At 38.1% G+C, this 19955-nt stretch overlaps 1 protein-coding gene and 1 pseudogene across 1 annotated transcript in view; one reads left to right on the top strand and one right to left on the bottom strand.

The window, feature by feature from the left end:
* Window positions 1–1810: 1810 nt before the first annotated feature.
* Window positions 1811–4306, bottom strand: LOC111471622 (annotated as a pseudogene).
* A 13581-nt stretch (window positions 4307–17887) lies between these two features.
* The window catches only part of LOC111471621 (subtilisin-like protease SBT5.4), an 11774-nt gene continuing 9706 nt past the window's right edge, over window positions 17888–19955 (top strand). The window contains exons 1-7 of the mRNA XM_023117323.1: window positions 17888–17962; window positions 18064–18173; window positions 18267–18364; window positions 18443–18607; window positions 18849–18960; window positions 19050–19602; window positions 19753–19950. Coding sequence (XP_022973091.1) covers window positions 17888–17962; window positions 18064–18173; window positions 18267–18364; window positions 18443–18607; window positions 18849–18960; window positions 19050–19602; window positions 19753–19950 — 1311 coding nt within the window. The remainder of the gene's footprint in view (window positions 17963–18063; window positions 18174–18266; window positions 18365–18442; window positions 18608–18848; window positions 18961–19049; window positions 19603–19752; window positions 19951–19955) is intronic.

The following is a 19955-nucleotide window of genomic DNA, read 5'->3' as shown; positions in this document are numbered from 1 at the left end:
GGTTTTTTTTTTTTTTTTTTTCCTGATATGAACTAGTTCTTAGGAATTTTTTCTTTTTATTTGAAACGTTTCCCCCTTTTTCCTTTTTAGTTTAATCAACTGTTTTAGTTTAATCCATTGTTTAAACAAACAATTTCTTTTCACCTGTCTATTTCAACGAGCCTCTCTCTAGGACTAGCATAGTGTCCAGATCTTTACATCTTTCGTGTGGGTTGGAGTTTCCCCGACAAGGAATTTCGCTACCTTAGGACTGTTATAATTATGGCCACCATTCACTGGGGCTGATCGCCTGCTCCTCTGACTTTCCAGCACTGGCAGGCGTCAGCCTCCATACATGGTCTTAAGACTTTGCGGGTGGTGATTTTTCTACTACCACCATGTTAACCCTTTTGAGCTTATTTGTATTTTGATCAAAGAGAGGTCAGTTTGACCCAGAGATAGATGGTGATAGAAAAAAAAAAAAAAAGAGACAAGTCCCTAATTCAAAATATAGTGTGTGAGCGGCCAAGCTTCGATCGAGTTTCCATTTCCAAGGACGGGGGGCAAGAATCTTTCTGTAACGACTCGAAATTTTCTACTTAATTTAAGGTTGCTACTGTATGCATATCATAAACATTGAATGCGAAAATACTTAATTTACGTGTTTTGAACGATAACTAAAATAAATAAACGTTTAAATTAAAAAACATCCTATCCTAGTCTAAGTCTAAGAAAATAAATACGACTACCTTATGCATGTGCCATAGTCTCAAGTTGCGATGCTGTCGGGAATGCCTTACCTTAACCTGAAATTGAGTATTTTAAGAACATGTGAATGCAATGACGACTACCTACGGCACTATTCTAATGGGAAGCTTGAATGTGTACCATATACTCTACACACAGCCCTATGTGCGAGTATGGGCTCACCAGACAGTTCGCACACTGTTGGACCCCTTTTCTTATTGGGCGAGCCTTCTCTGGTAGATTAACTTTTGTTAGATACCCATTAGAATTAGTAACCGTCGCGGCAACATTATGTAAAACATAACGATACTTCGCCTGCCTAATGGATGTACGCATTCGTACCCTCGTGATGGTATAGGGGTATCCCCCATGCATGAGCACACATAATGCATGAGGTCCCAACATTTTTCTGTTTTCATTATCATTTAATACAACCCCGCTAGTGTTCTGTACATATCATATCCTTTTTCATCATTTCACGTATCATTCATCATTCATTTCATATCATTTCTCATTTTTCGGTTCTCATATCATACATAATTCTAACGAGGTTATATTTCATGGCATTTATCGTGATTTCATGTCATTCATATCATGCAATATACATATAATATAGGAGACATAACATTTCATGAAGTTTTTTCCCTTAGTTCGTTTAATGTTAATTTAATATATTTATTGGTTGTTTTAGAACTAAGGCAATTTAATTTTCCTGTTGTACACATTGTGAAAGAAGGAGTGAATCCTCATAAGCCATGTGGGTAATAGGCTTTCCTACTCTAGGAGTGAATCCTCATAAGACATGTGGGTAATAGGCTTTCGGAGTGAATCCTCATAAGCCATGTGGGTAATTTTAATACAAAAATGGCGAAATTCTGTCCCACTCCAAAAGTCGATTAGCCACCACTCAAAAAGTCGATTAGCCACCACTCCAAAAGTCGATTAGCCACCACTCCAAATTATAGTACTTTTCTATAAACCACCAATCCTAAAGCGTGATTCAGTCATTGCTATTTCACCAATGATCAGAGTCTCTCGAAGGTCAAGACGAAGACTCAGACCTCATGTTGCCCACTCCAACGGATTATGTGGGTGGAGGAATATAACCCTTCATCTTCTCATTCTCATCCTTGGTCTCTTTGTATCTCTCGGAAATCTCACTTTCTTTCCGATTTAATTGATCATTTAGAGTCAGATTTTCTATTTGTAGTTGTATTAACTCAGACCTTAGAAATTGGATAATTGATTTTCCAATGTGATCTAGGGAAGACAAGTCATTTATATGAATTGGGTCTGTATCAACCGATACATCTTTTTCATATACTGATATCCTCTTGTGCCCCAGCTTAAGGCCGAGCGTGACCAGGCTGTCTTTCTTGAAGATGTTCAGAGTGTGCCAATCAATTCTGAATTTGGATTCTATCGATACCTGTTCTGTATGAGATGAGTTTTTGTACTGTTTCTCAAATCATTCTGGCATGATCATGTTTTTCGCTGGTCCCTTGTACTTGAGTACATTTTGTCCTTCTGTTGAAATGTAGAAATAGGATTTCGGTGCTAAAAAGTATCCTTTTATGATTCTGTTCTCTAGCTTAAACTTGCCCAAGACAGAAGATGAAATCTCTTCATTAGGTAGTGGGTGACCAAGCACAACAGAGTCAGTGTTAGTATAGTAGCAGTCCTCTCTTGAGATATAAGGGTACATATGGATCCTAGCAAAGGCAGTTATCGCAGCAGCTAGTTGGACTGCTGAGTTCTTCGGTGGATTCCGATAATCATCGCCCTTCTCGGTATTGCTATGGTAGGCAACGATGTAGGTATTTTCGCTAAGCATATCGCCGAATATAAACTCACTATTCCTGATTAAATTTTTGTATCGATATTCATCGCAGATCTCTGTTGTCGTGCTTTTAGGGTTAATGCCAAATCTTCCGTATAGGGAATTCATTAGTATCTTGTAAACATAGGACATTGCTTCATTACCGGATTTCCTCGCTTCTAACCTGCTCTCAAAGAGTGAGCTAACAAAGCTCGTGAATGGGCTTTCCATCCTCTTAAAGAGGTAGCCCGAAATTGGGAGCATGGTGTAGCCAAGGCCTCTAGCATACTTTAACTCCTCTGTATAGTAGACTCCAACAAATTCTCCGGTTGGAAAGAGGAGAGTGTCATTCTTGTCACGATAGGGAAGAAATGGTTTTTTGATAGTCTTCGGACATACCACATATGCCTCAATAAAACCAAACATGCTATCTAAGTCCTTGCTTTCCAGATTAGAATGCCAGACAGGTTCACCACCCGGCATTGGAAATTCCTTCATTACAAAGGGATATAGTGAGTTCACATCGTAGTAGTAGAGGTCCTCACCATATGGCTTGTATGTATCTGCATGACCTCCGTAGTAGGCACGCCTTATGAAGGTGTCTTCATTCTTGTTTGGGATGTGGATTGGAAAATTAGATACATCGTAGTATTTAAAACGAAAGATGCTAAGAGCAAGTGAGGGAAGGGTTATCTTGCTTTCAATGTCCACCTCGTACACCTCCCAATATATCTCTTGAGCTTTTTGCATTACTCCACCCAATAGACGAATATCCTGATTCATATAATCCAACAATTCCCTCTTATTATTAATCAGATCCTCCACTTTCAGTTTGTCATATGGGATAGAGATAGAGCCTTTAGGGCCAAGATTGGGGCAAAGATTGTTGCCAGGGAGCTCAGTTTGTCAGGGAGTAGATTCAAGGAGTCTCTGAAGCGGAATAACATCTTCTTACCTGAATAGACAGCTAACTCGTAAAGCCTATTGTTCCTCATCAGTGGTTTAAGCTTCAAGCTCTTGTGATGATATGCTAGGTGCTTAAGCAAGAGAATTCCATCGAATCTAGAGAAGTTGTGGAAGTAAATAGTAGATTTTTCTCTTCGAACAAGACTTTTGATCTTTAATACTAAAGTCATAAAGTACTTTTGTACTCCTGTCTTCAAAGGAATCCAAGATTATTGAGTAGTCTTCACTGAAGTAATGAGAAATCCTACAGTTATTTATCTTATCACCGGGACAAACCTTCATTAGACCAGCTGCATAAGGCTTATGAATGTCATCAAGATATAGAGTCTTGATATCAGCAACTATGAATGATTTCAGCTCACTCCTACGTGGTTTAAGTGCAGTGATATGGGTTGGATAGCGACTATGCGTACCATGTTTGATCTTTCTTGCAGTAATAGGCTCCTCGATCTCACTCAATTTTCCTTCAATGATTGAAGAAAGTGTGTTATATCTCTCCTCCTCAGAGGGAGAAGGCCTATCCTCCTCCTTCTTTTTGCTGTCCATATAGACTCGAATCATGAGTCGAACTATATAATCTCCGTCGTAGACTTCTGAATATTTCTGAATATATCGAGATATATGAGCATAGACATCACTTTTTGGAATTAACTTACAATCCATATAAGTGAGGGGGATAGCCTGACTAAGCGTAAATGTGATCTCCTCCCCGAAAGAGCGCTTCATGGTTAAGGAAATTGTGAACTTACCGTAACCAGATAAGGAAGGGTAAGCTAACTGGTTTAAGAGATCCATGGTTGTAAGACTAAGTAGCGCAATCTCGTTAACAAGAGGGTATGGCTCATTGAAGTAATATGATACTATTATTAAACCTGGATGAGGTTCATGGTATGCAGTTCGTTCTATCTTTAGAAATAAGCGATTCAATAACTGTTTAGTAGTACTTTTCCAATAACAAACTATACTTTCAGAACACACACTCACACAAACAGAGAGATATAACTCACACCATAGAATGTCTTACTCCTGCGCCCTTCCACTCTTCGCAGACTCCGATTAAAGTTGAGATGGTCATCGGAGAATGCATCATGCTTTTGGAGTGGGGCACCTGCGGTATGACGTATCCTCTTTAGAGATATAAATATAAACATATACAAAAATAATTAGGCTCGGTCTCTAGTATCATTCAATATAGAAACACGGTCACGTCTCAGAGAAGTGGCGCATGAGTTATATCTAACTTATGAAATCATCCCACGATAGATAATACGTTCATATGATTGAGAGCGATACGTTGACTCTATTAACGCCGTTCTTCAGATAAGGTAGTTGGAACCATGCTTTTAAGCCCGACTACTCTGATGCTGAAGGAGACTTGATCACACATTACATCCTAGAGACCACGATAATAATACCGGGTGAGTTATCCTCTTTAACATTCATGGGATGCGAATTACAAGGACAGTTAGCTGCTTTGTATTCCACTACATCCCTTCCATTGGATGGGGATTAGAATAACACACTCCGGAGAGTTGTCAAACAGCCTAGACGACGTAGAGAACACTTTAGCTGGTTGCGTATCCTCCTCCTTCTATCCTCCTTGGGGAGTGGTGCCTAATCGACTTTTGGAGTGGTGGCTAATCGACTTTTTGAGTGGTGGCTAATCACTTTTTCGAGTGGGAGGGAATTTTTCCAATTTCTGTATAATACGCAGTGCAAATTACCCACATAACTTCAGAGGATTCACTAATCGAATTAAATTGCCTTAGTTCTAAAACAACCAATAAATATATTAAATTAACATTAAACGAACTAAGGCAATTTAATTTTCCTGTTCTACACATTGTGAAAGAAGGAGTTAATCCTCATAAGGCATGTGGGGTAATAGGCATTCCTACTCTAGGAGTGAATCCTCATAAGGCATGTGGGTAATAGGCTTCTGTCCTTAAACGAACTAAGGCAATTGAATTTTCCTGTTCTAAGGAGTGAATCCTCATAATTGAATTCTCTACGGCGTCAACGCAGGTTGATAACTCGCCAGAGTTAGTTATTATAATCCCCTTCCTATGGATGGGTAGTAGTTGAATATAAAGCAGCTAACAGGCCTTGTAATTCGATTAGTGAATCCTCTGAAGTTATGTGGGTAATTTGCACGGCGTATTATACAGAAATTGGAAAAATTCCCTCCCACTCGAAAAAGTGATTAGCCACCACTCAAAAAGTCGATTAGCCACCACTCCAAAAGTCGATTAGGCACCACTCCCCAAGGAGGATAGAAGGAGGAGGATACGCAACCAGCTAAAGTGTTCTCTACGTCGTCTAGGCTTTTTGATAACTCTCCGGAGTGTGTTATTCTAATCCCCATCCAATGGAAGGGTTGTAGTGGAATACAAAGCAGCTAACTGTCCTTGTAATTCGCATCCCATGAATGTTAAAGAGGATAACTCACCCGGTATTATTATCGTGGTCTCTAGGATGTAATGTGTGATCAAGTCTCCTTCAGCATCAGAGTTGTCGGGCTTAAAAGCATGGTTCCAACTACCTTATCTGAAGAACGGCGTTAATAGAGTCAACGTATCGCTCTCAATCATATGAACGTATTATCTATCGTGGGATGATTTCATAAGTTAGATATAACTCATGCGCCACTTCCCTGAGACGTGACCGTGTTCTATATTGAATGATACTAGAGACCGAGCCTAATTATTTTTGTATATGTTTATATTTATATCTCTAAAGAGGATACGTCATACCGCAGGTGCCCCACTCCAAAAGCATGATGCATTCTCTGATGACCATATCAACTTTCATCGGAGTCTACGAAGAGTGGAAGGGCGCAGGAGTAAGACATTCTATGGTGTGAGTTATATCTCTCTGTTTGTGTGAGTGTGTGTTCTGAAAGTATAGTTTGTTATTGGAAAAGTAGTAATTTGTGTTAAGCATGTCTGTTTTTTCCCTAAATTTTCCCACTTTTACATTAATTACCGTTAAGTCCCGAGGCCATACTCCAACCCTACGACCTGTATTTCGTCCCGACTTCTTCTACAACTTTATAGATCTCCTTATTGCAATTCTAACAAGCCCTATTTAATTACCTATTACTCAACATACACCAAGATATCAAGTTTTAAAAGTTCAGTACTATGGGTTTTGCATTACCTTCGTATAAACGTTCAATTCAGCTCAAAATTGCCCTTTGTCCTTAAAGAACTTCTTGGCAACAACCTCCCTCTTCTTATTCCTGAGTAGTAACTGAGTGTAATCAAGGTGAATCATTCCAAATCCGAAATCCCCAATATTTCTACTCTATTTTTGGTGTTCCCCTTCTCCCGTGTTCTTCATTTTTAAATCCAAACCAACTCCCCATCTTGCTTCCACCACTCACTCACAAATCATCCATCACTCCTACACCTCCCGCCCACCTGTTCCCTTCCCTTTTTCCTCCATTACAACAGTTATTCATTTTTTTTTAATTTCCTTATTTACAGATTTCTTATTATTATTATTATTATTATTATTATTTATTATTATTATTTTTAAACATCAACACATCAGCAAATAAGTACATATATACATATTATTATTATTATTTTTAGATTATTACAATTCTACCCTCCTTTTAAGAACTTTCGTCCTCGAAAGTTTCTAACTCTACAAACAAGTGTGGATATTCTTGTTTAAACACCTCTTCTCGTTCCCAAGTAGCTTCACTAGCTTGCTAATTCTTCCATAAAACTTTAACAAAGGGAATATCTCGGATCTCACTTCTCGCGCCAAAATTTTAACAGGTCGTTCTTCATAGCTTAAGTCCTCCTTTAACTCCAAGTCTTCATAACGAAGAATATGCATAGGATCTACAACATACTTCCTCAGCATCGAAACGTGAAAAATGTTATGTATAGTATCCAACGTTGGTGGTAAAGCCAACTTGTAGGCTATTGGGCCAATTCTTTCGAGGATCTCGAAAGATCCAATAAAACGCGGGCTAAGCTTTCCCTTCTTACCAAATTGCAAAACACCACGAACTGGTGCAACCTTCAAGAAAACATGGTCCCCCACCTCGAACTCTAGGTCCTTTCTCCTAACATCAGCATAACTCTTCTGACGACTTTGGGCGTCACAATTCTCTTCCTAATCTTCTGTATCGCCTCATTAGTCGTCCGTAGCAAATCTGGTCCTAACAGCTGTTTACTACCTACTTCCTCTCAATAAATTGGAGTTCGACACCTCCGTCCATAAAGTGTCTCAAAAGAAGCCATCTGAATGGTTGCTTGATAACTATTGTTATAGGCAAATTCCACCAAATATAGGTAGGTGTCCCAACTGATAGCAAAATCAAGTACACATGCACACAACATATCCTCGAGAAACTGATTTAATCTCTCTGTTTGTCCATCTGTCTGAGGATGGAACGTTGTACTAAATTTCAGTTATGTACCAAGGGCTTCTTGAAGACTCTTCCAGAATCGAGAAGTAAACCGTGCATCCCTATCTGACACAATAGAAACTAGTACACCATGCAACCTTATAATCTCCTTTAAATACAATTGTGCTCACTTGTCAACTGAATACGAAAAGTTCCCTGTTATAAAATGAGTTGTCTTAGTTAATCTAACCACAACAACCCATATCATTGTAAGCCCTGACTGGGTTCTAGGTAGTTCTGTAATGAAATCCATGGTCACCTCTTCCCACTTTCACTGGACACATTTTGAGGTTGCAATAATCCAGCAGGTTTCTGTCTAGGTGCCTTAACTTGTTGACAAGTTAAACACCTACTCGCATATTCAGCAACATCTTTCTTCATCCCAGGCCACCAAAAGAATGTTTTCAAATCCTGATACATCTTTTTGGCACCTAGATGTACGGTATAGGGAGACTCATGTGCCTCAGATAAGATCTTCCTCTTGATCTCCACATCGTTTGGCACACAAGTTCGATTCACTCACTTTAAACATCCATCGCCTGTCATTAAGAAATCCTTGATTCGTTCAGTCTCAAGTTGCTTCACGACTTTTGCAAAATAAGGGCAGCTCTGCTGACCGTGAGTAATTTGTTGCTGCAACGTCAGGCAGATAATCATAAGAGTTAGCTAAGTTGTCGCTTCCCTGACCAACACAGCTATCTGAGCTCGTTCAAACTCCATCTAAATGTTGGGTTGTGTCGTCAATATTGCAGATGAGTGAGCTGTCTTACGACTCAAGGCATAAGCTACCACATTAGCTTTATCAAGGTGACGTGGAATCTCCATATCATAATCTTTCACTAACTCCAACCATCGACACTGCCGCATGTTAAGCTCTTTCTAGGTGAATAGATATTTGAGACTCTTATGATCTGTATATATTTGTATCTTCTCACCATACCGATAATGTCTCCATATTTTCAGAGCAAACACCACAGCAGCTAACTCTCCCGTTCTGCATAAGTACGGAACTCAACCCATTCTTAGAGGTATCATTATAAGTTACTAGATTCTCAGTACCGTCGGGTACAGTAAGTATTGGGGCTGACGCTAGTTTTTCCTTGAGTTCGTGAAAACTTCTTTCACAAGCTCGACTCCACTCAAATTTCTTTCCTTTACGAGTTAATTGAGTCAGTGGCGCTACAATCTTTGCGAAGTCCTTAATAAATCGCCTGTAGTATCCTGCTAAACCTAAGAAACTTCTCACCTCAGTAACTGTAGTTGGTCGAGCCCAACCTATAACTGCCTCCACCTATGCTGGATCAACGGCTATACCATCCTTGGATACCACATGACCAAGGAATACTACTTTCTAAAGCCAAAACTCATATTTCGAGAATTTGGCATATTATCTTTGTTAACGTAGAACCAACAAAACCTTTCTCAAATGTTCTGCATGTTCATCATTTGTCTTGGAATAAACCAAGATATCATCAATGAACACAATGACAAAAGAATCCAGAAAATCCTGGAATACCCGACTCATCAGCTCCATAAATACCACAAGGGCATTACAACAAACTCATAGTGCCCATAACGGGTATAAAAAGTCGTCTTCGGTATGTCCTCTTCCTTGACTCTTATCTGGTGATAGCCAAAACGAAGATCAATCATCGAAAATACTGCTGCACCTTGAAGCTGGTCAAACAAGTCCTCAATTCGCGGCAAGGGATACTTATTTTTAATGGTCACCTTATTCAGCTCCCTATACTCAATGCAAAGATGGAGTGTACCGTGCTTCTTCTTCACAAACAACATTGGAGCTCCCCACGGTGACACACTAGGTCGTATGAATCCCTGGTTCAACAACTCCTACAGTTGCAATTTCAACCCTTTCAATTCTGGGAGGGCCATCCTATAAGGAGCTTTAGAGATAGGTGTCGTCCCTGGTTCAAGTTCAATGCCAAAGTTGACTTCCCGATCTCGTGGCAAGCCAGGCATCAGGGAAGACATCCAGGAACTCATTCACCACAGGTACAGCTGATACATCTGTATCAACTCATCTCACTTCTACCACACTAGCCAGGAATGCCACAGCACCGTGACTAATCAACTTCCTAGCCTTTAAAGCAGTTATCGTCTTGGGAACACTTCCCCGCTTCGTACCTTAAAACCAGAAGCTCTTTCCCATTGGGGGGTGAAAAACTATCTCCTTCTTATAACAGTTGATACTGACATGATGAGCAGATAGCCAATCCATGCCCAAAATAATGCCATAATCATACATATCTAGCACCATTAACAGCACGTCTAATGGTTGGCCAGATACTTCTACCTTATCCAGTTTCACCTTTTCACGAGTCATCAATATGACTCCTGAAGGTGTAGAGACCAGAACCTCATAACCTAAAGGGTCTACTTAATGTCGTGCTTGACGAACAAACGATAATGATATAAAAGAATGCGTCGAGCCAAAATCAAACACAGTATAAGCAAAGTAGCCATAAATTGGTAAAACCGTGCTGGCATCCTCCGCTACCTTGCTCGTCGTGGCAAAGGCTTTACCTCGAGCCTGAGGCGGTCCCCCAACACTCGACTGACCTCCTCCTCCTCCTTCTGGAGCGGGCTGCTCGTGTGTACCACATTAGGATTCTTTGCATTACGACACACTCTGAAGAGATGACCAGTCTTACAACAAATACAACATGTCTTATCTGCAGCGCTACAAGATCCCGCATGAGTCCACCCGCACTTGCTGCAAACTGCCTTCCCATCACCTGAGGAAGGCCGATGATCTACTCGTCGTGGTACTGCCTGTTGTTGCGAACCCGAGGATATTTGAGTAAACGTTCATTTATCGCTTGGTCGTACCTGACTGCTGGAACCCTGATTATTCGTCGGGGTGGTAGCATCTAACTTCACAACGACATTATAAGCAGAAACGAAATCTTGAGAAGCATAGGTAGACACGGATCCCTGTATCTCTTACATCAAATCCTGGATAAAAATATCCGTCTTCTCTTCCTCAGTAGCAACCATAAGAGGAACGAATCTAGTGTTGGGTTTTATGTCCTAAAACTCATAGTTTGTAAATAAAAACCTATTCTATTTTCAATAAAGTTATTATTGATGGTTATTCAGTAAAGATTGTTATTGAATAAAATGAATTTTACGATCATTAATCTAAATCCAATAAACTAAGAATACTCTTGTTATAGTATGATTACTTGAACTATATGTAGAGACATAAGAGTGGATCAAGTTCAAGTATATAGTCAAAATGATCTATAGTACACGGATAAGGATGAGTACCTTATTCTGGGAACACTATGGATGCGACCCACTTTTGTATATGATATAAACAATGTGATCACTAAATTGTACACGTGGAGACATGTGAGTGGGGGCGTCCTATGCAATGAACTAGGTAACTCGATCTTAATTCTGAGCTAACTATGAACTTCTGTTTATTCAGAATTATCCTTAGATTTGCATGGGTGAGAGTGACCCGAGTTCGCCGACTCAATAAGCCTCTCATTTCAAGGGTAAGACTAAGTGAATAGCTGGGGACATAGGGTGCAAGATAGAATTCACTCCTACCCGCTTTTAGGGATAGTAAAGAGGTTGTTCCCTTAAGTACTGACTCTAGGTCTTAAAACCCTCTCATTGGCCCGAGAGAGATTTGATTTGGTGGTTGGACGAAAAATCAATTGTTCATTAAAGGATCAGTGGCTTAAGGAACAAGAAGTAACTTTAGGGGTAAAATGGTAAATTGACTCAGCTCTAGTTACAAACAACCTGTGAAGGATCGACTTACTAATCATGGTTATATCAAATGGACAGAAACATATCTATAGTGAGGGGAGTGCAACTACTAGGCTATAGTGGAGTGTCCTAGTAGTTAACGAATGTTGGTTAACAAGGTTAATGAGTTTAACCAGTTAATCTTTGATCGTTGGAGCCCATGATCTATAGGTCCATTAGGTTCCTCTACTAGTTCATATCGGACTATACCATAGAACAGTGAGACGAGTGAGTTCGAAGTGTTCGAATTCAAATTAGGGAATATGCGCTACATATAGACGATATATTTAACCGCATTTTTGTTTTATTTACGAATTAAACAAAAAGAGAGAATCAAAGATATTTAAATAAGATTGAAATATTTTAATTAAATATGTGTCCGAATGGATTGGGATTGACATTTGAATTAATATTAAATATTAATTAAATAGTTTAATTAATCATTTAATATTACTTTAATTTGAAATTAATTATTCAAATTAATTGTTGAATTAAAATAAAGAAAGTCAAAATGTTGACTTCACTTCATCGAAAAATCCTCCATGTTTGAGTTAGTGGAATTTTAAGGTGTCAAAATTTGGTTTAACCAAACTTGCATGCTTCTCAAATAAACCACACAAATTTGAATGAAATTTTGAGTGTCAAAATTTGGTTCACTCAAACTTGCATGCTTGACACATCATCTCAAACATTTGAGTGAAATTTTGATGGTCAAAATTTGGTGATCTCAAATTTGAATGAACATGCAAATATGACTCTATAAATAGAGTGATCAAGTTACATGGAACTTCTCCCATGGAAAACCGAGAAAAACTCTCACAAACTCTCTCTTCATATATACTAAATCCCTCCTAAGTTTAGTCACTCACCGGATTCTACAATCCCGCTCTAAGATCGGAGAATAGTGGAGAAGACATCAGTGGTGGTTCGAAACCGGTTCGTGAGGAAAAAAAAAATTTGAACTACAAAAGGTTAGTACTCAAACACCTTGATTTTTAATACTTATGAACATGCTAGTTATTTACTATAATTGATGTTCTAAGAGTGTCTAAGATCCACATTGCTTTCGCATGTGTTATATTAATACCATCGTCTAGATAATCGAGTGAATTCCACCTCATACTCCTCTACTAACATATCACCCTATATCAATTGCATAAATGCCTTTCAGTTTCGCAATCTCGCTAGAGTAGGATAATATTTCTCACAAAATTTATGTTTGAACGCTGCCCAGGAGATTGGGGCTCCACCAGCATCCATCTTCGGCTTCTTCGATTTCCACCAAAATTGGGTTGGTCCCTCGAACAAATACGTAGCACACAGCACCTTATGATTCTCTAGGCAGTTGTAGAATGTAAACTTTGTTTCAATACATTCTAACCACCATTCAACCGCCTTAGGATCAGTCCCCTTTCTTCCAAAAGTTGGCGGGGTAAGTTTCATAAAATCTCGTATATACTCACTTTCCTCCGTCATACATCGTCGCCCATAAGTTACTACCTGCGGTGGTGCCTCTGTCACCATTGTTGTACCAGGTAGCTTTGTCGAACTTGTTGGAGGTATTGCTGTCTGAACACCTACGGCTGGTGCTTTAGACATTGGAGCCGCCTGGCTAGATATAGGTGTTGTCGGAGCCGCCTGGCTTCCAAGACCAACAAGGGCTGCCTGTACCGCTTGATCCACTCAGCTCTGCACCGCTTGATCTACTCGACTCTCAATCAATGATTGCAATGTCTCCAAAGTAATCACAACCGTCGGTTGATCTCTAATGCTAGACAGAGCAACAGGCTCCAGAACCGCCTCTGCTGGAGCAGTTCCTTCTACATGCTGCTCCTCATTCCCTGGGTCCACATTGGACGTACCAGGGTCTAAACTCTTAAATACTCCCATATCTATCACTCACATAATTAAGTAGTCATAATCAATTCTTTTAAATTTGCATACTATTCTTTCTTACAATTTAGTCATGCATCACTTACCAGACCGAGGTGAGATACCGCTGAGCTGGACTAAAGAGATTCATACTGTCTATTCTAGACTGTCTACAAAACCTATAACTTAGGCTCTGATACCAACTTGTAACACCCGCATATCGACAACCCGACTTACAGGAGTTACCATCGACACCAATAACAAAATCTGACAACCAACCATAAATTTAGAAACATTTCTATAAACCTAGAGTAAAACATTTAAAACTAGTATTATTTAAAACATTAAACAACCAACATAACTTTTAAACAACGAAAAGCGTAACTACATAAACAGACCCAGACATGGATTCCCAATGGTGCCTAGCCCGCTGGCCTCGTCCTCGGTTGGCCTGCATCATCTAAATTTGGAAAGGAAAGTTATAATAATTTTGATGAGTAATTAAATTACCTAGTAAGTAGCTAACTTATCTTTCATGAGTTATAACTAATCTTTACAAGTGTTTTAAAGTTTTATTCGCCATTGACTCATAGTTTCTCTTACTAGGGCCACCTGTTCATTAAGGAGGTATCTCAGCTACCTCGAGCTTAGGTTACTGACTCTCTCTCTATATGCTTATCTAGAATTTTCGGACTTGTATGTAAGACTCGCTCTCGGTCAAATACGACTCGTCTACTAATTTCTCTGGCAGCTTGTTCATATCAGATACCAACGATCAGGAGTACTCATTCTCTCTAACTTAGCACTCAGCGCGTTGGTCAAGAACTCCGCGGGAATTAGTAGACTTACAATACTCATATAAATAAGTCATGGCTCAACAACCAATAAGCATATCCTAGAGTCATAACCTTTCCATTAACATGCATAGCATACTCACGTCTAATGCACGTTTTCATACATTTATGATGTTTGACACAAAACATTCTTGTAATCATTCATAACATGCTTACATCACAAGCAAGTAGTCACAATATACAATAGACATTAAATATCATCAAAGCTCATATTAACATAAGCTCTTAATCATATAAACAACATACTCACAAGTTGTAAAACAAGTTAAGAACTAGTTTAAAGAACGATATGCTACTTACTTGGTTTCGAATCCCTTTTTCCCTTGGATGTACGTTTAATAAGGTATTTCAACCCAATTCCTTCCTATTAGACCTATATTTCACAATTTTCAAGATAAGTATAGACCAATCTTGATAGAACAGGTCAAAACGAGTTGAACGGGACAAATCGGGAGCCAAAACAATGACGCACGCACTCCCACTCTCTCTGTCAACAGAATTCACGCACCCTTTCTTCCTTGCAATTTCCTGCAATTTTCCCACTTCTATATTAATTCCAATTAAGTCCTGAGGCCATGCTCCAACCCTACAGCCCGTATTTCGTCCCGACTTCTTCTATAACTTTATAGATCTCCTTATTACGATTCTAACAAGCCCTATTTCATTACCTATTGCTCAACATACACCAAGATATCAAGTTTTAAAGGTTCGATAATATGGGCTTTGCGTTACCTTCATATAAACGTTTGATTCAGCTCGAAATTGCCCTTTGTCCTTAAAGAACTTCTCGGCAACAACCTCCATCTTCTTATTTCTGAGTAGTAACCGAGTGTAATCAAGCTAAACCACGCCAAATCTGAAATCCCCAATATTTCTACTCTTTTTGGTGTTCCCCTTCTCCCCTGTTCTTCGTTTTTAAATCCAAACTGACTCCCCATCTTGCTTCCACCACTAACTCAAAAATCATCCAACACTCCTACACCTCCAGCCCACGCGTTCCGTTCCCCTTTTTCCTCCATTACAGCGATTCATTTTTTTTTTTTAATTTCCTTATTTACAGATTTCTAATTATTATTATTATTATTATTAAACATCAACACAACAACAAATAAGTACAAATATACATATTATTATTATTATTATTAGATTATGGTGTGCCATTAAACCACCTCCATGAGCTTCCCTCACAAGTAGCTCACGTATGGAACAAGATGGTATGTAAAGTTTGCCTTTTCGGAACAAAAATTCATCTAACAACAATTAATTATCCACAATGAGTCCTTTTTCACAAGATTCAACAAAAGGAGCAAAAAACATGTCATGTTGATACAAATTCGTTATGTGTTCAAAACCCCAAAAACTTAGCATTCAAAGTAGTGAGGAGGACATACCTTCGTGATAAAACATCTGCAACAATGTTTCAATAAATTCTAACCACATAGCATGTAGTCTGTTAAGTTTATTTTGTGCTCTCAAATGCTTTAAACTTTCATGATCCGTATAAATAACGAACTCGTTAGGCCAAAGATAATGTTGGCAGACTTGCAATGCACGAACCAAAACATAAAGCTCTTTGTCATAAGTTGGATACCTCAAAGATGCACAAGTCAACTTTTCACTAAAGAACATTAAAGGTCTTTGATTTTGCATTAATACAGCACCTATTCCTACTCCACTAGTATCACAACTCAAAATTAGGTAATGCAAGCAAGGGAGCAGAACTCAATTTTTCTTTCAAATTATTCAAAGCAAGTTCTTGATCTTTTTCCCATATAAATGATACATTTTTCTTAACAAGTTCATTCAAGGGTGAAGCAATTGTACTAAAATTCTTAATGAACCTAGGGTAGAAACTTGCAAGAGCATGAAAACTTCTTACCTCACTTACACTTTTAGGTGTAGGCCAATCTTTTATAGTTTTCACTTTCTCCTCATCAACCTCAACACCATTAAATGAAACTACAAACCCAAGAAAGTTAACTTTTTCCATGCAAAAGCTACATTTCTTTAAATTTACATACAANACAAACATTTGTTTCTTAAAGTAGTCAAAACATTACATACATGGGTAATATGATCATCTAAAGATTTAGAGTAAACAAGGATGTCATCAAAATAAACAACCACAAACTTACCTAAGTATTCTCGTAAGACATGGTTCATTAGTCTCATGAATGTACTAGGTACATTAGTTAATCCAAAAGGCATAACCAACCATTCATAAAGACCATACTTGGTTTTAAAAGTTGTTTTCCACTCATCCCCAATATGCATGCGAATTTGATGATAACCCGATTTTAAATCAATCTTAGTAAAAAGACTACATCCATGCAATTCATCAAGCATATCATCTTATTTACGAATTGGATGCCTATACTTTATAGTTATGTTGTTTATAGCCCTATAATCAATACACATATGCCAAGAACCATCTTTCTTCGAAAGAATTAGGGTCGTTTCATTTTTGTATCAAGAACTAAGAGTTCGAGAGATAAAGAGAATTAAGGATACCCACCAGAAAAACTAATCCAATCCATATGGATGTACCTGAAAATACAACATTTTTGTTCGCCGACCAACCTCAAAAGGGCTAATTAAGAGGAGGATCATGAGTTTATAGATAAATAACACTATCTCCATATTTTGGGGAAAACTAAAATAAAGTGACCAGAGCTCATGCTCAAAATGGACAATATAGGTTTGTGGTTTCTAATTTGGTATTAGAGCAGCATTCCAATTTTATTTTTGGTTTTTTAGAAATTATATTTATTTTCTCATAATTTTTATTTAAATATTTAAAATAGGTAGTCATTTAATTTACAAATAAAATATTTTCTAAGACGGAGCATTTATCTCATTTGTACACTAACATTTATTTTAATATTTTTGAAATAAATTACGGATCAAATTAAAATAATTATAAAAAAAACAGTGAAAATACTCCTAAAATGTTAAAATGTAGTAAATAATAATTGAAAAAAATTCAAAACTAATATTTAAAATGAGATTTAAAATTCAGTCAATTTTCTTTTTCTATTTTTGAAAAAGGAGGACAAATCCCATATCTATTTAATATTTAAAATTAGAAAATAAGTTGGGATGATATCCCAAATTTTTCTCCCTATATAACAAAAACCTTTCTTTATAAATAGGAGCAATGGCAAAAAATTTTATAAACCGAAGCAGTGATAAATTTAGTGATAAATTTTTTTATAAATGGAAGCAGTGACATTTTTTTATAAACGGAAGCAGTGACATTTTTTTATAAACGGAAGCAGTGACATTTTTTTATAAACGGAAGCTGACATTTTTTTATAAACGGAAGCAGTGACATTTTTTTATAAACGGAAGCAGTGACATTTTTTTATAAACGGAAGCAGTGACAATTAGGTAACTTATAGAGAGGGACAATTAAGTTTATAGGGAGTGAAAAATAGAGAGATGAACTTTACTAATTTCATCCTTATTTTATTCTGGTTTTTTCGGTTAATATCACCTGTCATTGCTGTAAAGAAGGTAATGCCTTTTTTGATTCTACAGTGTGTTCTTCTTATGTTTATTCTTAAGTTTACAAAGTATTATTATACGAACCCTAATTTTATTTTTTTGGGTTTCAGTCCTATATTGTGTTATTAGGATCTCACTCACATGGGTTAGAGGTATCAACAATAGATCTTCAAAGAGTGGTTGATTCCCATCACAAATTGCTCGGATCCTTCTTGGGGAGGTTTGAAGTTTGATTTTTTTTTTCTTTTATATATATTTGAAAATATAGCTATCATTATGTTATTTTGAATTAATAAAAATTGAAAATTTTCAGTTCTGAAAAGGCAAAAGATGCCATTTTTTACTCGTATAAGAACCATATAAATGGGTTTGCAGCCATTCTAGATGAGGAAGAGGCCACCAAGTTTGCAAGTAAATACTAAACTATTTTAACTTTAATATATAAACATAATAATTAATAATAATTAATAATAATAATTTATGAGACAGAGCACCCAGAAGTAGCAGCAGTGTTGCCAAACAAAGCCAAAGAGTTGCACACAACTCATTCATGGGAGTTCATGCATTTGGAGAAGAATGGTTTTATTCTCCCTTTTTCTCCTTGGAGGAAGGCTAGATTTGGAAAAGATGTTATTATTGCCAATCTCGACACCGGTAAATATATATTATCTTTTACTTATTCATCATATAACTCGATCGCATTAACATGAAATATCTAATTTAGATCATAAAGGTTGAGTTCGATTGTGGATTTTCATCTGGTTGTTCCTGTTATTGACCATTTACCTAAATTAGATCATAACGATTAGTTAAGATTGTGAATTTTATGTGGGTTATTTGGGTAAATTAAAAAGTTAGGTAAATTAAATATTTTTTTTGTTAAAAAAAAAAAAAGGTGTATGGCCCGAGTCCAAGAGTTTTGGAGAACAGGGCATAGTAGGAGGTGTGCCATCGAGATGGAAAGGAGGTTGCACGGATAAAACTCCTGATGCAGTGCCTTGTAACAGGTGTCATTGTTAATCATAATTTGATATTTTATTATTATTTTTAATTCAGATTAAAGGTGATTAACAACATTAATTATGATTGACACTAGGAAATTAATCGGAGCAAAGTATTTCAATCAGGGGGTAATCGCGTACTTGAAATCCCAAAATTTAACAGATGAACTCCCATTGATCGTCAACTCCACGCGCGATTACGTAGGTCATGGATCCCACACGCTATCGACAGCCGGCGGAAACTATGTCTCTGGCGTCAGCGTATTTGGGTCCGGTATCGGAACTGCCAAGGGCGGCTCTCCCAAGGCCCGCGTCGCTGCCTATAAGGTATGCTGGCCGTTCCACAACAGTGGCGGTTGCTACGACGCCGACATTTTTGACGGAATTGATCAAGCCATCTACGACGGCGTCGATGTCCTTTCGCTTTCCATCGGCAGTCCACCAGCCGAATACTATGATGATACCATCGCCATTGCTTCCTTTCATGCACTGAAGAAAGGAATCCCTGTGGTGTGCTCTGCCGGCAACTCTGGCCCGAGCATGGCGACTGCTACTAATATTGCTCCGTGGATTTTGACGGTTGGGGCTAGCACTTTGGACCGTGAATTTCAAGCCCCCATTGAGCTTGGAAACGGGCAACGCTTTTGGGTTTGTTTAAGAATATTTAGTCATGAATTATAATTTCACATATATATTATATTTTATTTTTATAAGCAAATATCCCTTCCATTACTGCTTAACCTATGTATCATATTTGTCCTCGTTTGGTTGAACATAAAATTTGTTCCTGGTGATTAGGGGTCGAGCCTTTCGAGACCATTAGCAGGGAGAAAGCTATACCCATTGATAACTGGAGCTCAGGCGAAAGCAACGACCGCCTCTGCCGACGACGCCATGCTCTGCAAGCCGAAAACTTTGGATCGTTCTAAAGTGAATGGGAAGATCTTGGTTTGCTTGACAGGGGGCTCTTCGAGAATTGACAAAGGAATGCAAGCCGTCCT

This window comes from Cucurbita maxima, unplaced genomic scaffold, assembly GCF_002738345.1.
Source record: "Cucurbita maxima cultivar Rimu unplaced genomic scaffold, Cmax_1.0 Cma_Scf00054, whole genome shotgun sequence".
Lineage (NCBI taxonomy): Eukaryota > Viridiplantae > Streptophyta > Magnoliopsida > Cucurbitales > Cucurbitaceae > Cucurbita > Cucurbita maxima.
The sequence above is the reverse complement of the archived record's forward strand: the minus strand, read 5'-3'. Positions and strand labels throughout refer to the sequence as shown.